Source organism: Myotis daubentonii, chromosome 3, assembly GCF_963259705.1.
Source record: "Myotis daubentonii chromosome 3, mMyoDau2.1, whole genome shotgun sequence".
NCBI classification, from domain to species: domain Eukaryota; kingdom Metazoa; phylum Chordata; class Mammalia; order Chiroptera; family Vespertilionidae; genus Myotis; species Myotis daubentonii.
The window spans coordinates 115,842,795-115,856,692 of NC_081842.1; the positions used below are offsets into that span (position 1 = coordinate 115,842,795).

Consider the following 13,898-nt stretch of genomic DNA (forward strand, 5'->3'; position numbering starts at 1 on the left):
TTATGGAAACATGCATAAGGATAAAGAACAAGAATTTTAGAAAAAAGAATAAAATGAAAAAACAGAAATGTTAAAAATAAGCAGATCATAAATGCTTGAGAAAAACTTTAAAAATTCCACCTCTGGGGCAAACCTTGTCACATTGGTAGCAATGAAGCTACTTAAAAGGGATAAGTAAATAGGAGGCACTCTTTATTTTGTGCTGGAGGCCCAATGCACGAAATTTGTGCAAGGGGCTTGGCCCTCACAGCCGTGGCAGCATGCCTCGGCCCTTGCAGCCCCAGCTTGATCTGGAAGGTCGTCTGGAAGGACATCGGAAGGTCGTTCAGCTGTCTGGTCTAATTAGCATATTACGCTTTTATTATTATAGATAATTATCCACATATTCTCAATCATTACCTCTATTACTTTGTTACAAATGCTTAAAAACACTAACAATCATAGCTACTATAGCCACTTTACACTTATCATCTCATTTAATTCCCACAGTACCCTGCAGCACTGAGCAGTAAAATCCTAAGAAGAAACTGAGACTCAGAGAAGTTAATGTGCCTGAGGTACACAATAGAATGGCAAACTGCAGAGCAGAAACCAGATTTGTATTACTCTGGAGCCTGAGCACCTTCATTACATGGGCTCATGGGGCTGATGTCGGCATGACATGACACAAAGGAAAAATCATTAGCAAATAAAGAATCAGAGCTGCCCTAGCCAGTTTGGCTCAGTGGATAGAATGTCAGCCTGTGGACTGAAGGGTCCCAGGTTCGATTCTGATCAAGGGCAAATGCCCAGGATGGGAGCTGGATCCCCAGTAGGGAGTGTGCAGGAGGCAGCGGATCAATGATTCTCTCTCATCATTGATGTTTCTATCTCTCTCTCCCCCTCTCCCTTTCTCTCTGAAATCAATAAAATACATTTTTTAAAAAGAATCAGGGTTAAATAAGAAGGTTGACTATTTCATGATTATTGCATATTCTTTCCACTACTTCTCACTTTTTCATAGAGGTTTCCCTGAGAGTTGTTTCATTCCATAGTATTAGTTGATCAAGTTCACAGTTTGTTATATAATTTTTACTAACATTGTAAAAGTAGTGCATACACATTATAAAATATCTGAAAAATATAGAAAAACAGAAAGAATACAAATACCCATAATTCCTACTACCCAAAAACCGTTTTTATAGTATTCCTTTCTGGGCCTTTGTTTATCTTTGGCATAAATAATTTGGCATCAATAATTAAAACAATGGTCCCTAATATTTTAAAGATCAAGGACACTTTTAATGATCTCATAAAGCTACAGCCCAGAATCTTCAGGAAAAAAATCATGTACAGAATCCTGCATTCAATGTAAGGAATTTCATAGACCGTATTTTCAAGACATTTTATTATGCTAATTTAAATAACATTACCACAAACATCCTTATGAATACAGCTCTTTTATTTATATATGTATATTTTTTACTGATTTCAGAGAGGAAGGGAGAAGGGAAGAGAGATAGAAACATCAATGATGAGAGAGAATCATTGATCAGCTGCCTCCTGCACGTCCCCCACTGTGGGTATAGCCCACAACGCAACCCAGGCATGTATGTATCCTGACCAGGAATCAAACTGTGACCTCTTGGTTGATGTTCAACCACTGAGCTATGCCAGCTGGGCGAATACAGCTTTAAAAAAAAAATTTAGGATTATCTCATTAACATAGAACCCCTGACATGGAATTATAGATCAAAAGGCCACAAATAGCTTTAAAGTTCTTGATAAATATTACCAAAGTTCTTTAATAGCTTATGTTACCAATAATATAGGAATGTACTCATTTCACTCTTAAGGTTTACTCACCAGTATGATCACTCCCAGTTTATGGATAAAAAACACTATCATGAAATACTTACTTTCCTTTGATTACTGGTAAATTTTAACATTTTCTAACGTACATATCCCATTTTGGCCCTCTTTTATATAATTGCCATTTATTTAGTCAGGATTTCAAATTAATAAATTTATTTAGAATTCCAGAGAAATCTAAGAACTTAGCCCTTTTCCCTCCTATTATTGGTTATAAAAAGGAGAAAATTAGCTCGGCCACTCTTCTTCTCTAAAAATCAATAAAAACATATTATTTTAAAAAGGAGGTTATATTCAGTCCCTTAAGAGAAAAATGGTCCTCATTTTTCCTATGAAACATTTAACTATATGAAAACACTCAAAGACATAGCTAAAAGTTCATAATTTCATTGTTAATATAATCAACATGCTAAAAAAAACTCTGTAGATGAAAGTCAAAATGTATTAAAAGATAATTTTGATGAGCCAATAATGAATTCACTGAAATGGTTAAAAAATATATGGAAAATATTTGACAATGCCTGTCTAGAAGTAATAGGCTATTAAAATTTGATCTTGCTGTCACTGGAAGAATTCAAGCAAACGCTTGTTTGTTAGCAATAAAGTAGAAAGTGTTCTTTTACTGAGCAGGTGAAGACTACCACAGCCTTGCAACACAAAATTCAATTGGTAGTAGTCATGGTGATGAAATAATAGCAGTCATTTGCTCCAATAACCTGCATGGCACACCTCCTTTCCCCGCCAAGAAAGTAAACGGGTTTAAATGCAAGAAAGTAGAATAGGTATACCAAAATAGGACAGTAACTGCAGGATAGATGACAGAAAATTGAACAGGATTATAGATATTTCTGATCCTTTGGACAAGGGCTATATTCTTAGCCCTTTTTTTTCTCTATTCCTGTGGTTTATTATCACCAGTTACACTAGTTCATACCATCCTCTGGAGAAAGTCACACACAAACTTTTTAATAGTCTAGATTTGAGTAGAATATTTCAGCTAATACATGATAAAGTATGCAATTTAGCAGTTTCTCGTTGTTCTCAGATAATGCCAGATATTCTACAAGCAATTTATAATTATTTCTTAATACTTTTCTTCTGAGTATAGCCAGTTTACACTCCAGCAGTTTGCTTGTTTCACTACATCCTCACCAATAATGAGTAATATAATTTTAAAATTTTTGTATGCAACCAATATCTCATTTTAAAGACATAATTTATCTGACTGTTAATGATTATCTTCCTAATTACAAAAGCAATGAAGAAAAAAAGAGTAAAAAAAAAAAATCCTTAATTTGGCAATAAGATGGCTACCACTAGGTAACATTTTGCTACATTTCCATACAGTTCCTTTTGTATGCATATTTTTAACCTTGGATCATATTACACATACAGTTTAGTATTCTCATTTTTGTCACTTCCTAGGTTTTATTCTTCCGTGTTCCTAAATATTCTTTAAAAAGTGCCATTTAAATATATACATCATTATATTTCCAACCTTCAATTTTAAAATATTTAGGTTTTTTCACTACTACAAGATTACAATTAACATTTTTATCCACATTTCTGACCATTTCATAGGCAAATTCCTAGAGGAGAAAGCACTAGGTAAAAGAATATGAACAGCCCTAACTGGTTTGGTTCAGTAGATAGAGCATTGGCCTGTGGACTGAAAGGTCCCAGGTTCGGTTCCGGTCAAGGGCATGTACCTTGGTTGTGGGCACATACTCAGTGGGATGTGTGCAGGAGGCAGCTGATCGATGTTTCTCTCTCATCGATGTTTCTAACTCTCTAGCCCTCTCCCTTCCTCTCCGTAAAAATCAATAAAATACATTTTTAAAAAAAATAATATGAACATCTTTCCTTTTTCTGACACATCCTGCCAAAGTGCTATTCAAAACACCCCCCTAACCAATGATGTAGGAGACTAGACTACTCCTTTGCATCAGTGATTATTATTTTTTAAAATCTTGGTTAATTTGATAAGTAAATATTAGTATCTTGTATTTGATTATAAGTAAGGTTTAGTATTTTATATTTTCTTTTCTGAGTTTTTTCGTGTCCTTTCTGATTTCGGTGTTTTTCATCAATTTGTCTAATATTAAGATTATGAACTTCTGATATATGCTGCAAATATCTTTTGCCAGTTATCCACCTGCTTTCTAAATTTTGCTTGATGACCGAATTCCAGAAATTTACCTTCTAAACAGCCATTGCTTTTATACTTAGAACATCCTTCTACTACCAGTCAGTAAACATTCACCTACATTTTCTTCCAGTTTTATGGTTTTACCGTTTACATTTAATTATTAAATTCATGTGGAAACTAAATTGTATCTTCAACTTAACCTGCAGAATGTTCCAAACTAAAAATACTGGTCCATACTGACAAAATTATGGAAATATCATTAATTTTAAAAAGGTTTCCTGAAAACAATATTATTTTTGCAAGTGTCTACTGACTTTAAAGCAATATTTTACAGAGTAAAAGAGATCTATTTCCTTAAGACAAATAAATTTGGGGGAAGAAAAAGATGGCAATGGGGCAGAAGATTTATTTTTATTTAAAAATCCAAATTAATAAACATTTAAGAGTACTAACTACTATAGTTGGTCTTGATGATCGTTTTGGTCGATGATTAAGTAGTATATCAACAGCTCCCACTACTTCAGAGTCGATTGCCACCAAAAGTGCATCTGTGGACTTTAAAAAAAAAAAAAGTTAAAAATAAAAATGGAGGATAAAAAGTATTTATTTTACTAATTCATCAATAAAACTATTTTTTAAAATTAAACTGTATTATATACAGTAGTACTGAATTTCAAAAATTTAGCCTGTCCAAATAGTACATTTTCTTGCCTTTGACCGAATCTTAACATTCCAAATCTATAAGAGAAATTGCCAAAAAAAAAGAGAAATTGCCAAAAACTATAACTACAGGTAAAGAATTGCGTTCAATCTAATAAAAATGATCATCAATGCAATCATGAAGAGAGCAGACAATGGAAAATACATAGAGGGGGCACTCTCTGTTCTCATCTCGAAAATATACATGGCTGACCGAAATGGTACAAGACTGAAATTAGTATCAGTGATCTAATCAAGTAAAACCACAAAGAACTAGGCTACAATGTCCTTAGGAGGGAAAAGTGACTTTGTGGTTTTACACCCAAACTACAGCTAATTTTGAAGCTTTAACTTCGACAGCAAGAAAAAATAACTAGAGGCTGAGCAAATGGGGACTTACAACTCTCTGTAACAAAGTCTGCATACAGTTTTATTATGATACTTGGAAATTGTGACATCAGGTTTTGGGTTTGGGTTTTTTTTTTTTAATGTTTTATGTTTCTTTATTGATTTCAATGAGCAGAAGGAACAGGGAAATAGAAACATCAATGATTAAAGAGAATCATTGATCCGCTGCCTTCTGCATGCCACACACCAGGGATCAAGCCTGCAACCTGAGCATGTGCCCTGACCCGGAATCAAACCCTGATCTCCTGGTTCATAGGTCCATACTCAACCACTGAGCCACAATCTGGGCTTGATGTTTTTTTTAAAGGAAAACCATAAAGGCAGGAAGGAAACATAGAGATAAGTAATGATTTAATCTAAGAAAATGCCCTGATTATTTTCAATCTGTGTATTTTAAAACTGTTATAATTTTTATCAACTATTGATCAACATTCTTTTAAAAATAAAATTAGCCCTAGCCGGTTTGGCTCAGTGGATAGAGCATCGACCTGAGGACTAAAGGGTCCCAGTTTCGATTCCGGACAAGGGCACATGCCCAGGTTGCAGGCTTGATCCCCAGTGGGGGGCATGCAGGAGGCAGCCAGATCAATGATTCTCTCTCATCATTGATGTTTCTATCTCTCTCTTCTCCTTTCCCTTCCACTCTGAAATCAATACAAATATATTTTTTAAAAATAGGACTAAAAATGACAGACATTATGTGTGGATGTCTAAAAACTAGGAGTAAGCATCCCCAAAATAGGATTGGGGGCCATATTCAACTATTAGGAACCACCTTTGTGTTCTCACAGGAAAACTCCCTACCCTCATAAGGAAGTTAATTTGTTATTTTATCCCCTAAAACTTTTAAGGCTCATTGGGCTGTAGCCTATTCTTTAAAGTCTAGCATTATTATTATTCTGCTCTGTAAACATTTTTCTTGGGTTTTTAGTTTTTACTGTATTTGGTCAGGTGAAACAAAAAAACAAAAAGAACTGTATGTTCCTTACTACTTAACATTTCAGTTCTGATTTTAAATTTTAACCTATAAAACTAACTATAGTAATGCCACTGCTAAGTGAAAATACTAAGTAACTCCAGTGATCTGAGATATAACCATGGGTCCAGCTGCACATCTCCCAAAAAACCATACTGAGTGGTCATAAACTAACTTCATGGTCATTATTTCCCTGAAGGAGTTGCCTCTATAATTGACAAATATCTGGTTTTCCCAAGTACCCTTCAAGTCTTTACTGAATAAGAGAACAACTATATTAAAACCAGCAAAGTAGGAAGAAAAAAATAACTGCTAAAGTTGACCATTGAAAAGAGAAAATATCAGTATAGCAAAATCATTACACACACACACACACACACACACACACACACCCACACACAGCAGTCTGAAGCCATTTAATGTAAGGACAAATGTGTTTAGTTTTAGGCTATCTGAAGAAACTAAAATGACTACATTCTCAGTGATTCCCACTTATGATGATAAAAGTTAAATTATATTCAGATACACAGTTTGATAAAGGATAAGCTTCAGGTATAAAAATATTTACTTATATAAAAAAGCCATGTCTGAAAAGAATGTTTTAAGTTATTTTAAAAATATCTATAAGCCCTCATCAGTGTGGCTCAGTGGCTGAGTGTCTACCTATGAACCAAGAGGTCATGGTTCGATTCCCAGTCAGGGCATATGCCGGGGTTGTGGGCTTGATCCCCAGTGTTGGGCATGTAGGAGGCAGCCGATCAATGATTCTCTTTGATCATTGATGTTTCTATCTCTTTCTCCCTCTCACTTCCTCTCTGAAATCAATAAAAATATATTTTTAAATGAAAATAAGTAAAAAATATCTATAGATATACAAAATGTCCTTAGTTTTGCTTCCCAATTTCTCATAGATATTGGACCATTACTTATTAAAACATATTCAATTATATACTTATTATGTATTAATGAGGTTGCTATCTTCCTTCTCACCTCAGAATTTTCAACAATTCACATACTCTTTCCTTTAAGCTCAGAGTAATAAGCCACTTCCTTTCTGAAGCTAAATAGTCCACCCTAGTATTCTATTTAATGCTTTCTGTCTTCTATAGGACCTTGGGTCCTTCATTCGCAGACATGCTAGTCCTAGTCCCTACGTCCCCAAACATGAGATATTTTCTCACTCTTTGATAACTGGGCTTGATTCTATCTTCTTTCCAGTCAAGTTTTCTTCCTCTCACTTTATCAAACTTCTCAAATCCATGTGCATCATTTTCTTAGTTCTACTGAATTTCAAAAATTCCTCATTTTCCTTGATTTCTAGGCAACATATTAAAACTGTTTCTTTGGTTTTTACAATGCTGCACTGTCCTGACTCCTTCAATGATACCCTTCCCTTTTAGTGCCCTTTATTAATATAGATGTTCCCTGAGAAAGAGCTGGCACCAGTCATCTGCTCTTCTCTGTTGTCATTCACTCATTCTCACAATGTCCATGGCCATAACTGCCGCTTCTTTCTCTCTAGCCCAACAACTCCCTAGAGATGAAATCTTCATCTGTAACTGTCTATTGGAGGATGCCTGATAGCCCCAAAATAAACAAGGCCAAAACCAGAATTCACATTTCTCTGCCCCAAGATTGAATTCTCCTCTTAATTTCCTATTCTTCTTTCTGCCTCCAAGTCAACCATTTTTAAGATTTCCAAATCATCTTGGATTCCTCAATTCTCCCCTCCAAATTTAAATAGTCACTAAATTCTGTCAATTCTCCTTCATAACATTTCTCACATCTGCCATTCCCCACCTCCCACCATTCTTACAGCCACTAGTCCAGTCAGTCTTTAACTTCTTCATGTCTGGATTACAAAACTGCTCACCAAGTTATTGCCTTCCCCATTTTCCATCTTCTCATGTATACTGAACACAACCACTATAATAGTTTTTCTAAAATACTACTGGACATAACACATCCTTTCTCAAAAATCATCTTTTTTTAATATATTTTATTGATTTTTTACAGAGAGGAAGGGAGAGGGGGATAGAGAGTTAGAAACATCGATGAGAGAGAAACATCGATCAGCTGCCTCCTGCACACCCCCTACTGGGGATGTGCCCGCAGCCAAGGTACATGCCCTTGACCGGAATCGAACCTGGGACCCTTCAGTCCGCAGGCCGACGCTCTATCCACTGAGCCAAACCGGTTAGGGCTCAAAAATCATTTCTTGACCCCACTATCTTTCATAAAACCCAAATTCCTTAGCCTGGCCATCAGACCATTTTCATCAGTTTCCTTTTAGCTGTTTTTCCAGATACTTCACACTACTATCCACCCCAAATATTTTGTTTAAACAGGTGAAATCAATTCACTGTCTTGAGGATACACATTGCACATGCCTTTGTTTACTTAACTAATTCTTGTCCACATCCCCTGTTCCTGACCTATCTACACATTTGAGAGTAATTTTAAATACTCGGTAAAAAGCATGGACTCTGGAGCCAGAACCTGGGTTCAAGTTCCAGTTCTACCATTTAGACCAGGGGTCCTCAAACTACGGCCCGCGGGCCACATGCAAATACAAATATTTTATTTGTTCCCGTTTTGTTTTGTTTACTTCAAAATAAGATATGTGCAGTGTGCACAAGAATTTGTTCATAGATTTTTGTTTAAACTATAGTCCGGCCCTCCAACAGTCTGAGGGACAGTGAACTGGCCCCATTTAAAAAGTTTGAGGACCCCTGATTTAGACAATGACTTTGGGCAAGTTATTTAACCTTTCCGTACCTCAGTTTCCTCCTTTATAAAATGGAGGTTATAACAGTACCTATCTGATAGGAATATTGTGAGGATTAAGGAAGCTGAATACATTAAAGGTTCTTGGCACACAGTAGTACTATATACATATTAGTAATTATTAAGATTTCAAGGCTCAACTGACACTCTTCCAGTAAACCTTTAATAGCTCCAATCCACAGTGATCTTCTCTTTTCTATGTTTCTAACACATTTATTATAAACTACAAAAGCTTAAGTATAAAACAGGGTTTATCAATAGTGGCATTGTTGACATTTTAGGCCAGATAAATCTTTGTCGTGGAGGCTGTCCTGAGCATTGTAAGATGTTTAGCAGCATCTGTGGCCTCTACTCATCAAATGCCAGTAGTAACCCACTCCCTAGTTGTGAAACCAAATATGTCTCCATACATTGTCAAATGTCCCTGGAGGGGAAGGGGGATTATCCATTTGAGAACCATAAGAGTAACACAACATAAAATATATGAAAACACTTAAAGCAATATACAACGTTCAAGTAGTATTACCCCTTAGCACTTATCAAATACACTTTTGTTTTTTTAAATGACTTGAAATTCATATGTATTTTCATTGTCCAATTACTTTTAATATCCTTTAATACAGAACTTATGTTTTATGTATTCATTTCTACAATCACACCCAATCAAAGGCCTTAGACACTTGTTGATTTATAGATAGGACATAGGTAACCTGAGACGGACACAATGAACTGAAGAGAGCATGAAAATTGCAGTCAGAAGATCAGATTATATCTTAGGTTTGGCCTTATTTAAGAACTTTGGGCAATCATTAAAGTCCATGTGCCTCAGTTTTCTGATCTATAAAATGAAACATCTATATAGGCTGACTATGATGTTCAAATGTAATCAGGGGTGTGAAAAAACCATGTATACACTGCAGATTATATAGAGAGTCATATGTGTAAAAAGACAAAAATAATTATTATACAATAATACCTCCTTTATTAAGAATCATCCAGGACTTCCTTTATAACCTTATTTTCTACGCCTTTAAGTATTTCACTTTGAAATGTAAACTATTTTGATGGAAATTTTCTGCTTTTAATTGTACTGTATATATTCTTCCTTAAAAGAATAGGCACTGAATATAATTTAATTTTTCCTTACTGACTCTGGACCATTGTTATAAACATTAATTATTATTCTAACATATAGCTCCCTCAGGGATTACCATGTATGTAATGCTGTTGACCTCTTTAATAAATAGTCAGAGGCACTGGACTCTGTAGTCCTCATGCCCCTTCTGTTGCACTTCTCTCTATGGATTAGAAAACTAAATAATTAAGTTTGTTAAAGAAGAATCTAAAATGAACAAATATAGACTTTGAAGACGGGCTCCAGAAGTATTCCTCTGACCAAAGTTTGTATGTCAGAAACTTCTAGGCTCCGGCTGCTCAGAGGTACTTTTTACTTACTTCCTGAGTCTCACTGATGTTCTGGTTAACTGAAATTGCTGGGAAAGCAACTTCTTTCTCTATCTAAATATGTATATACAGAGACAGTACCATGTTGTCCATATAACTAACCTATTTATATTTTTTTAAATCTTCTGAGTGCTTCCTGATGCCACTCAAAAAAATATATATGTGTATTATATATATATGTATATATGTATATATGTGTGTATATATATATATATATATATATATATACACCTCATTAAGTTAAAGCTACAACAGAGCAATCAATCATACTATGTGAAAGAAAAAAAGCCAGAATTCATGTGCTAAATCCCATACTAAGCAAACTAAAAAAAAAAGAATATGATTAAATTTCTTTCAAAATCTCTTGACTGAATTCTTTCAAGACTTATATGCATCTCTGTTCTTCTACCCTAACTGATAAAGATATAAAAGGTCAGTATTTTCCAGTTAAAAAAATTCATTCACCTTTAGTTATAAGTAAACATTAAGTTTCAGGCAAAAAGGAAAATTTAATAAAACTTAAGAGAAAATCAAAGTCAAACTGAAAATTGCTTTGTGAGTGAGGAGCATTTTGTTCTTATGCTTGTAAATTATATGGGTCACAGAAAAATCTTTTCCCCTGACACTTCTAGAACACTTGATATATAATATTATGTACATATATATCATAATATAAATAAGAAAAACAAAGTCACCTTTAATAAGTCATGATGATTTTCTCTGTCAGATGTAAAACACATAAGGAAGAGGGTCGTAAAAGTTGGGAGAAAAAAATAAATCAAGTAAAAATATTATACTTTGAAAAATAGGCTTTAGATTTGTTTTTAGAACTTTTTATGGGTCAAAATCAATTTAAAAGTGAAAGAGAAGAAAGAGAAAAGGGGGGGAAAAAGAAGATAGGGAGGGAGGCAGGAAGAGAGGGAACTATAAAGAAGAAAACATGGCACATCTAACAGAACTTAGAAGCTACAAAATAAAGTTATCTAGCCTTGTACCTGACAACCGTAGTCCAAAAGTAGCTGTAGTATATCCAAATTTTCATTTTCAATAGTTATTGTAACAGCATTTCTCCCAAGCACATCTACGCAATTTATGTTCAAGTCACCTGAACTGCTTTCCTCCAAAATCTTTTTAACCATATAATAGTCACCTAAATAACAAATACAAACACAATTTAACATTCATAACATATTAAAAGTGAATGACTGTAAAGAAAACTTAGCCTGTTAATTTAAAAGATTAAAACCTAAACTCATTTTTATATATGGAAATATGCAAAAATGTGAATATTTCTTTGCTAAAAACTTCTATCTTGGTAAAATAATATGTACATCAGCTGCAAACATTGAAAGTTGCTAGTTTAAAATTCATAACTGAATGATAAGGAGAGAAACTTTTAGAAGATATTTAAAGCAATAAAGAATGTCCAAAAATACAGACTGGAAGCTAGAAAAATTATAAGCTTACAGTTTTACATCTCAAATACATACCCACATTTACTCATACATCAAAATAATTATGAGATCAAGTAATAAGCTCAGGATATTACGAAGACATTTTATATACTTTGGAAAAGCAGTGTTAACGTGTACTAGTATATGCTCGACAAAAAATGCCTGAAATTCCTCTCCTCTTCTCCCCCCGCACCCCCCCACACACACACACACACACACCCTTATCTCATAAATGAAACTGTTTAGATTATGACCAGGGAACACCCAACTCACAAAACTCTAAAGCAGGAGTGGAATTAATGCTGGTAGAGGCGAAACTCATAATGTTTCAAAGTAAAATAAATTTTAACCTGTCAAGAGCATGCAGATTTCCTTCTGCCTAACTCTAGCCCACATCAAAACAGCTGACCAATGGGAAAAAATGAGAATAATGCCAAAGGTAATCATTTTCATGGAGGGCCCACTATATTTGTCTGCTGACCAACTAGTGCAGTAATAAGGGAAATAAATCAAGAGAAATGCTAATTAACTACACAAAGAAAGCAGAGTTTTGTTTCTTTTCATTTTACTTTTAAAATATAATATAAACCATTTTAAGTGACTTGCAAATACAGTTGTTCTTTAGACACCTATGAATTTTTAAAAAAGCAAAACAACCACCACAAAAGAAAACTGCAGAAAAGAACAGAGTGAAAACCAGAGGAAAAATAAATTATTTCATAATACAGAAAAAGTAAATCCTAAAACTTGACTAAATGAGTGAATTAAAAAAAGTAACATTTGGGGGAGAAGGGGTAAAATTTCAAATAGATTTGCTATTATTATTATTTTTTAATCCTCGCCTGAGGATATGCTTTCACTTATTTCTAGAGAGAAAGGAAGAGCGAGAGAAACATTGATCCTCGATCATCAAATCTGCAACCTAGGTATGTGCCCTGACCTGACTGGGAAATGAACCCACTACCTTTTTGGTGAATGGGACAATGTTCCAACAACTGAGCAACCCAAACAGGGAAAGTGGTATTATTTGAAATCAATGACTTTAAAGCCCCCCATGCATTTTGGAAGAAGTTGAACCATAATTTTCTTGATGCCACATTTCCTTAGTTACCTTAAGAATATTAATCACAAAAAGAAATATTTTCCTCATAGCACTACGAATAGACACTCATGCTCTATGGCAAAAACTTATCAAACACTTCAGAAAGTGAAACTTTTAGTCATAAGTTGAACTGATAGTGAACATACAGATAGACCAGTGAAAAGGAAGGAGAGAGATAAGAGATAGAAACATCAATGAGAGAGAAAAATCATTGATTGGCTGCCTCCTGCAGGATCCCCCACAGGGGATGGAGCTTGCAACCCCAGGCATGTGCCCTGACCTGGAATCCAACCAGTGACCTCTTGGTTGCTGGGTCAATGCTCAACAGCTGAGCTACATTGGCCAGGCTCTTTTCTAATTTTTTCTTTACTCCTTAATCTGTACATATCTTTCAAAGGCCCACTCATCCACTAACATACACATAACCACCTCATCTCCACAATTTTTATTTTAGGAATTCTTTCTAAGTATAATGCATTATGAACATGTTGTACATGTAGAGTAAGATTGCTAAATGAAAAGGATAAAAAACATAAATGTTCTACAGTAGATTTGCTCTGGTGCTATTAAAGTTTTTTACTTTTATTGGATAAATTTGACCCACAGAAAGCAAGGTTTATAAAACATTCATCGAGAGCGAGTTTAATTTTCAACTAGTAAGTCCAAGTGTGAACATGTCTTTTCTAACACAAATGATTTTCATTCATCCAACTAAAACTAGATCAATATAACATAGTGGTTAATAGTGCAGGCTCAAGGTATATCCTAGTTGTACTTCTTAACTAATGCAACTTTAGGCAGAATAATTTTAAAATTCTGCTAATTCTCATTTTTCTTATTTGTAAAATGGGGATAACAACAAATATAGCTCATTGGGTTGTGAGGATGAAATGAGAGCATCTATAAAAAGTATATGCACTCTAACCCAAAGAGTTGTTTTAGCAAACAGGTTTGATAAAAGCTCCAATGTAATAGTGGAAACTATAGCTACTTCAGGAAATTTCCTCT

At 34.5% G+C, this 13,898-nt stretch overlaps 1 protein-coding gene across 5 annotated transcripts in view; it reads right to left on the reverse strand.

Annotated features, from left to right (window-relative positions):
• The window catches only part of TRPC1 (transient receptor potential cation channel subfamily C member 1), a 201,877-nt gene that overhangs the window by 185,186 nt on the left and 2,793 nt on the right, over nucleotides 1-13,898 (reverse strand). For 2 of the 5 annotated variants that reach the window (XM_059688259.1, XM_059688257.1), the window contains exons 2-3: nucleotides 11,330-11,484; nucleotides 4,454-4,555 (exon numbers count right to left, since the gene is read on the reverse strand). The exons of 1 other annotated variant lie outside the window; for it this stretch is intronic. In XM_059688259.1, coding sequence (XP_059544242.1) covers nucleotides 4,454-4,555; nucleotides 11,330-11,484 — 257 coding nt within the window. Of the gene's footprint in view, nucleotides 1-4,453; nucleotides 4,556-10,081; nucleotides 10,169-11,329; nucleotides 11,485-13,898 lie in introns of those variants that run through there. 2 more of the 5 variants (XM_059688256.1, XM_059688255.1) reach the window with 2 other exon arrangements.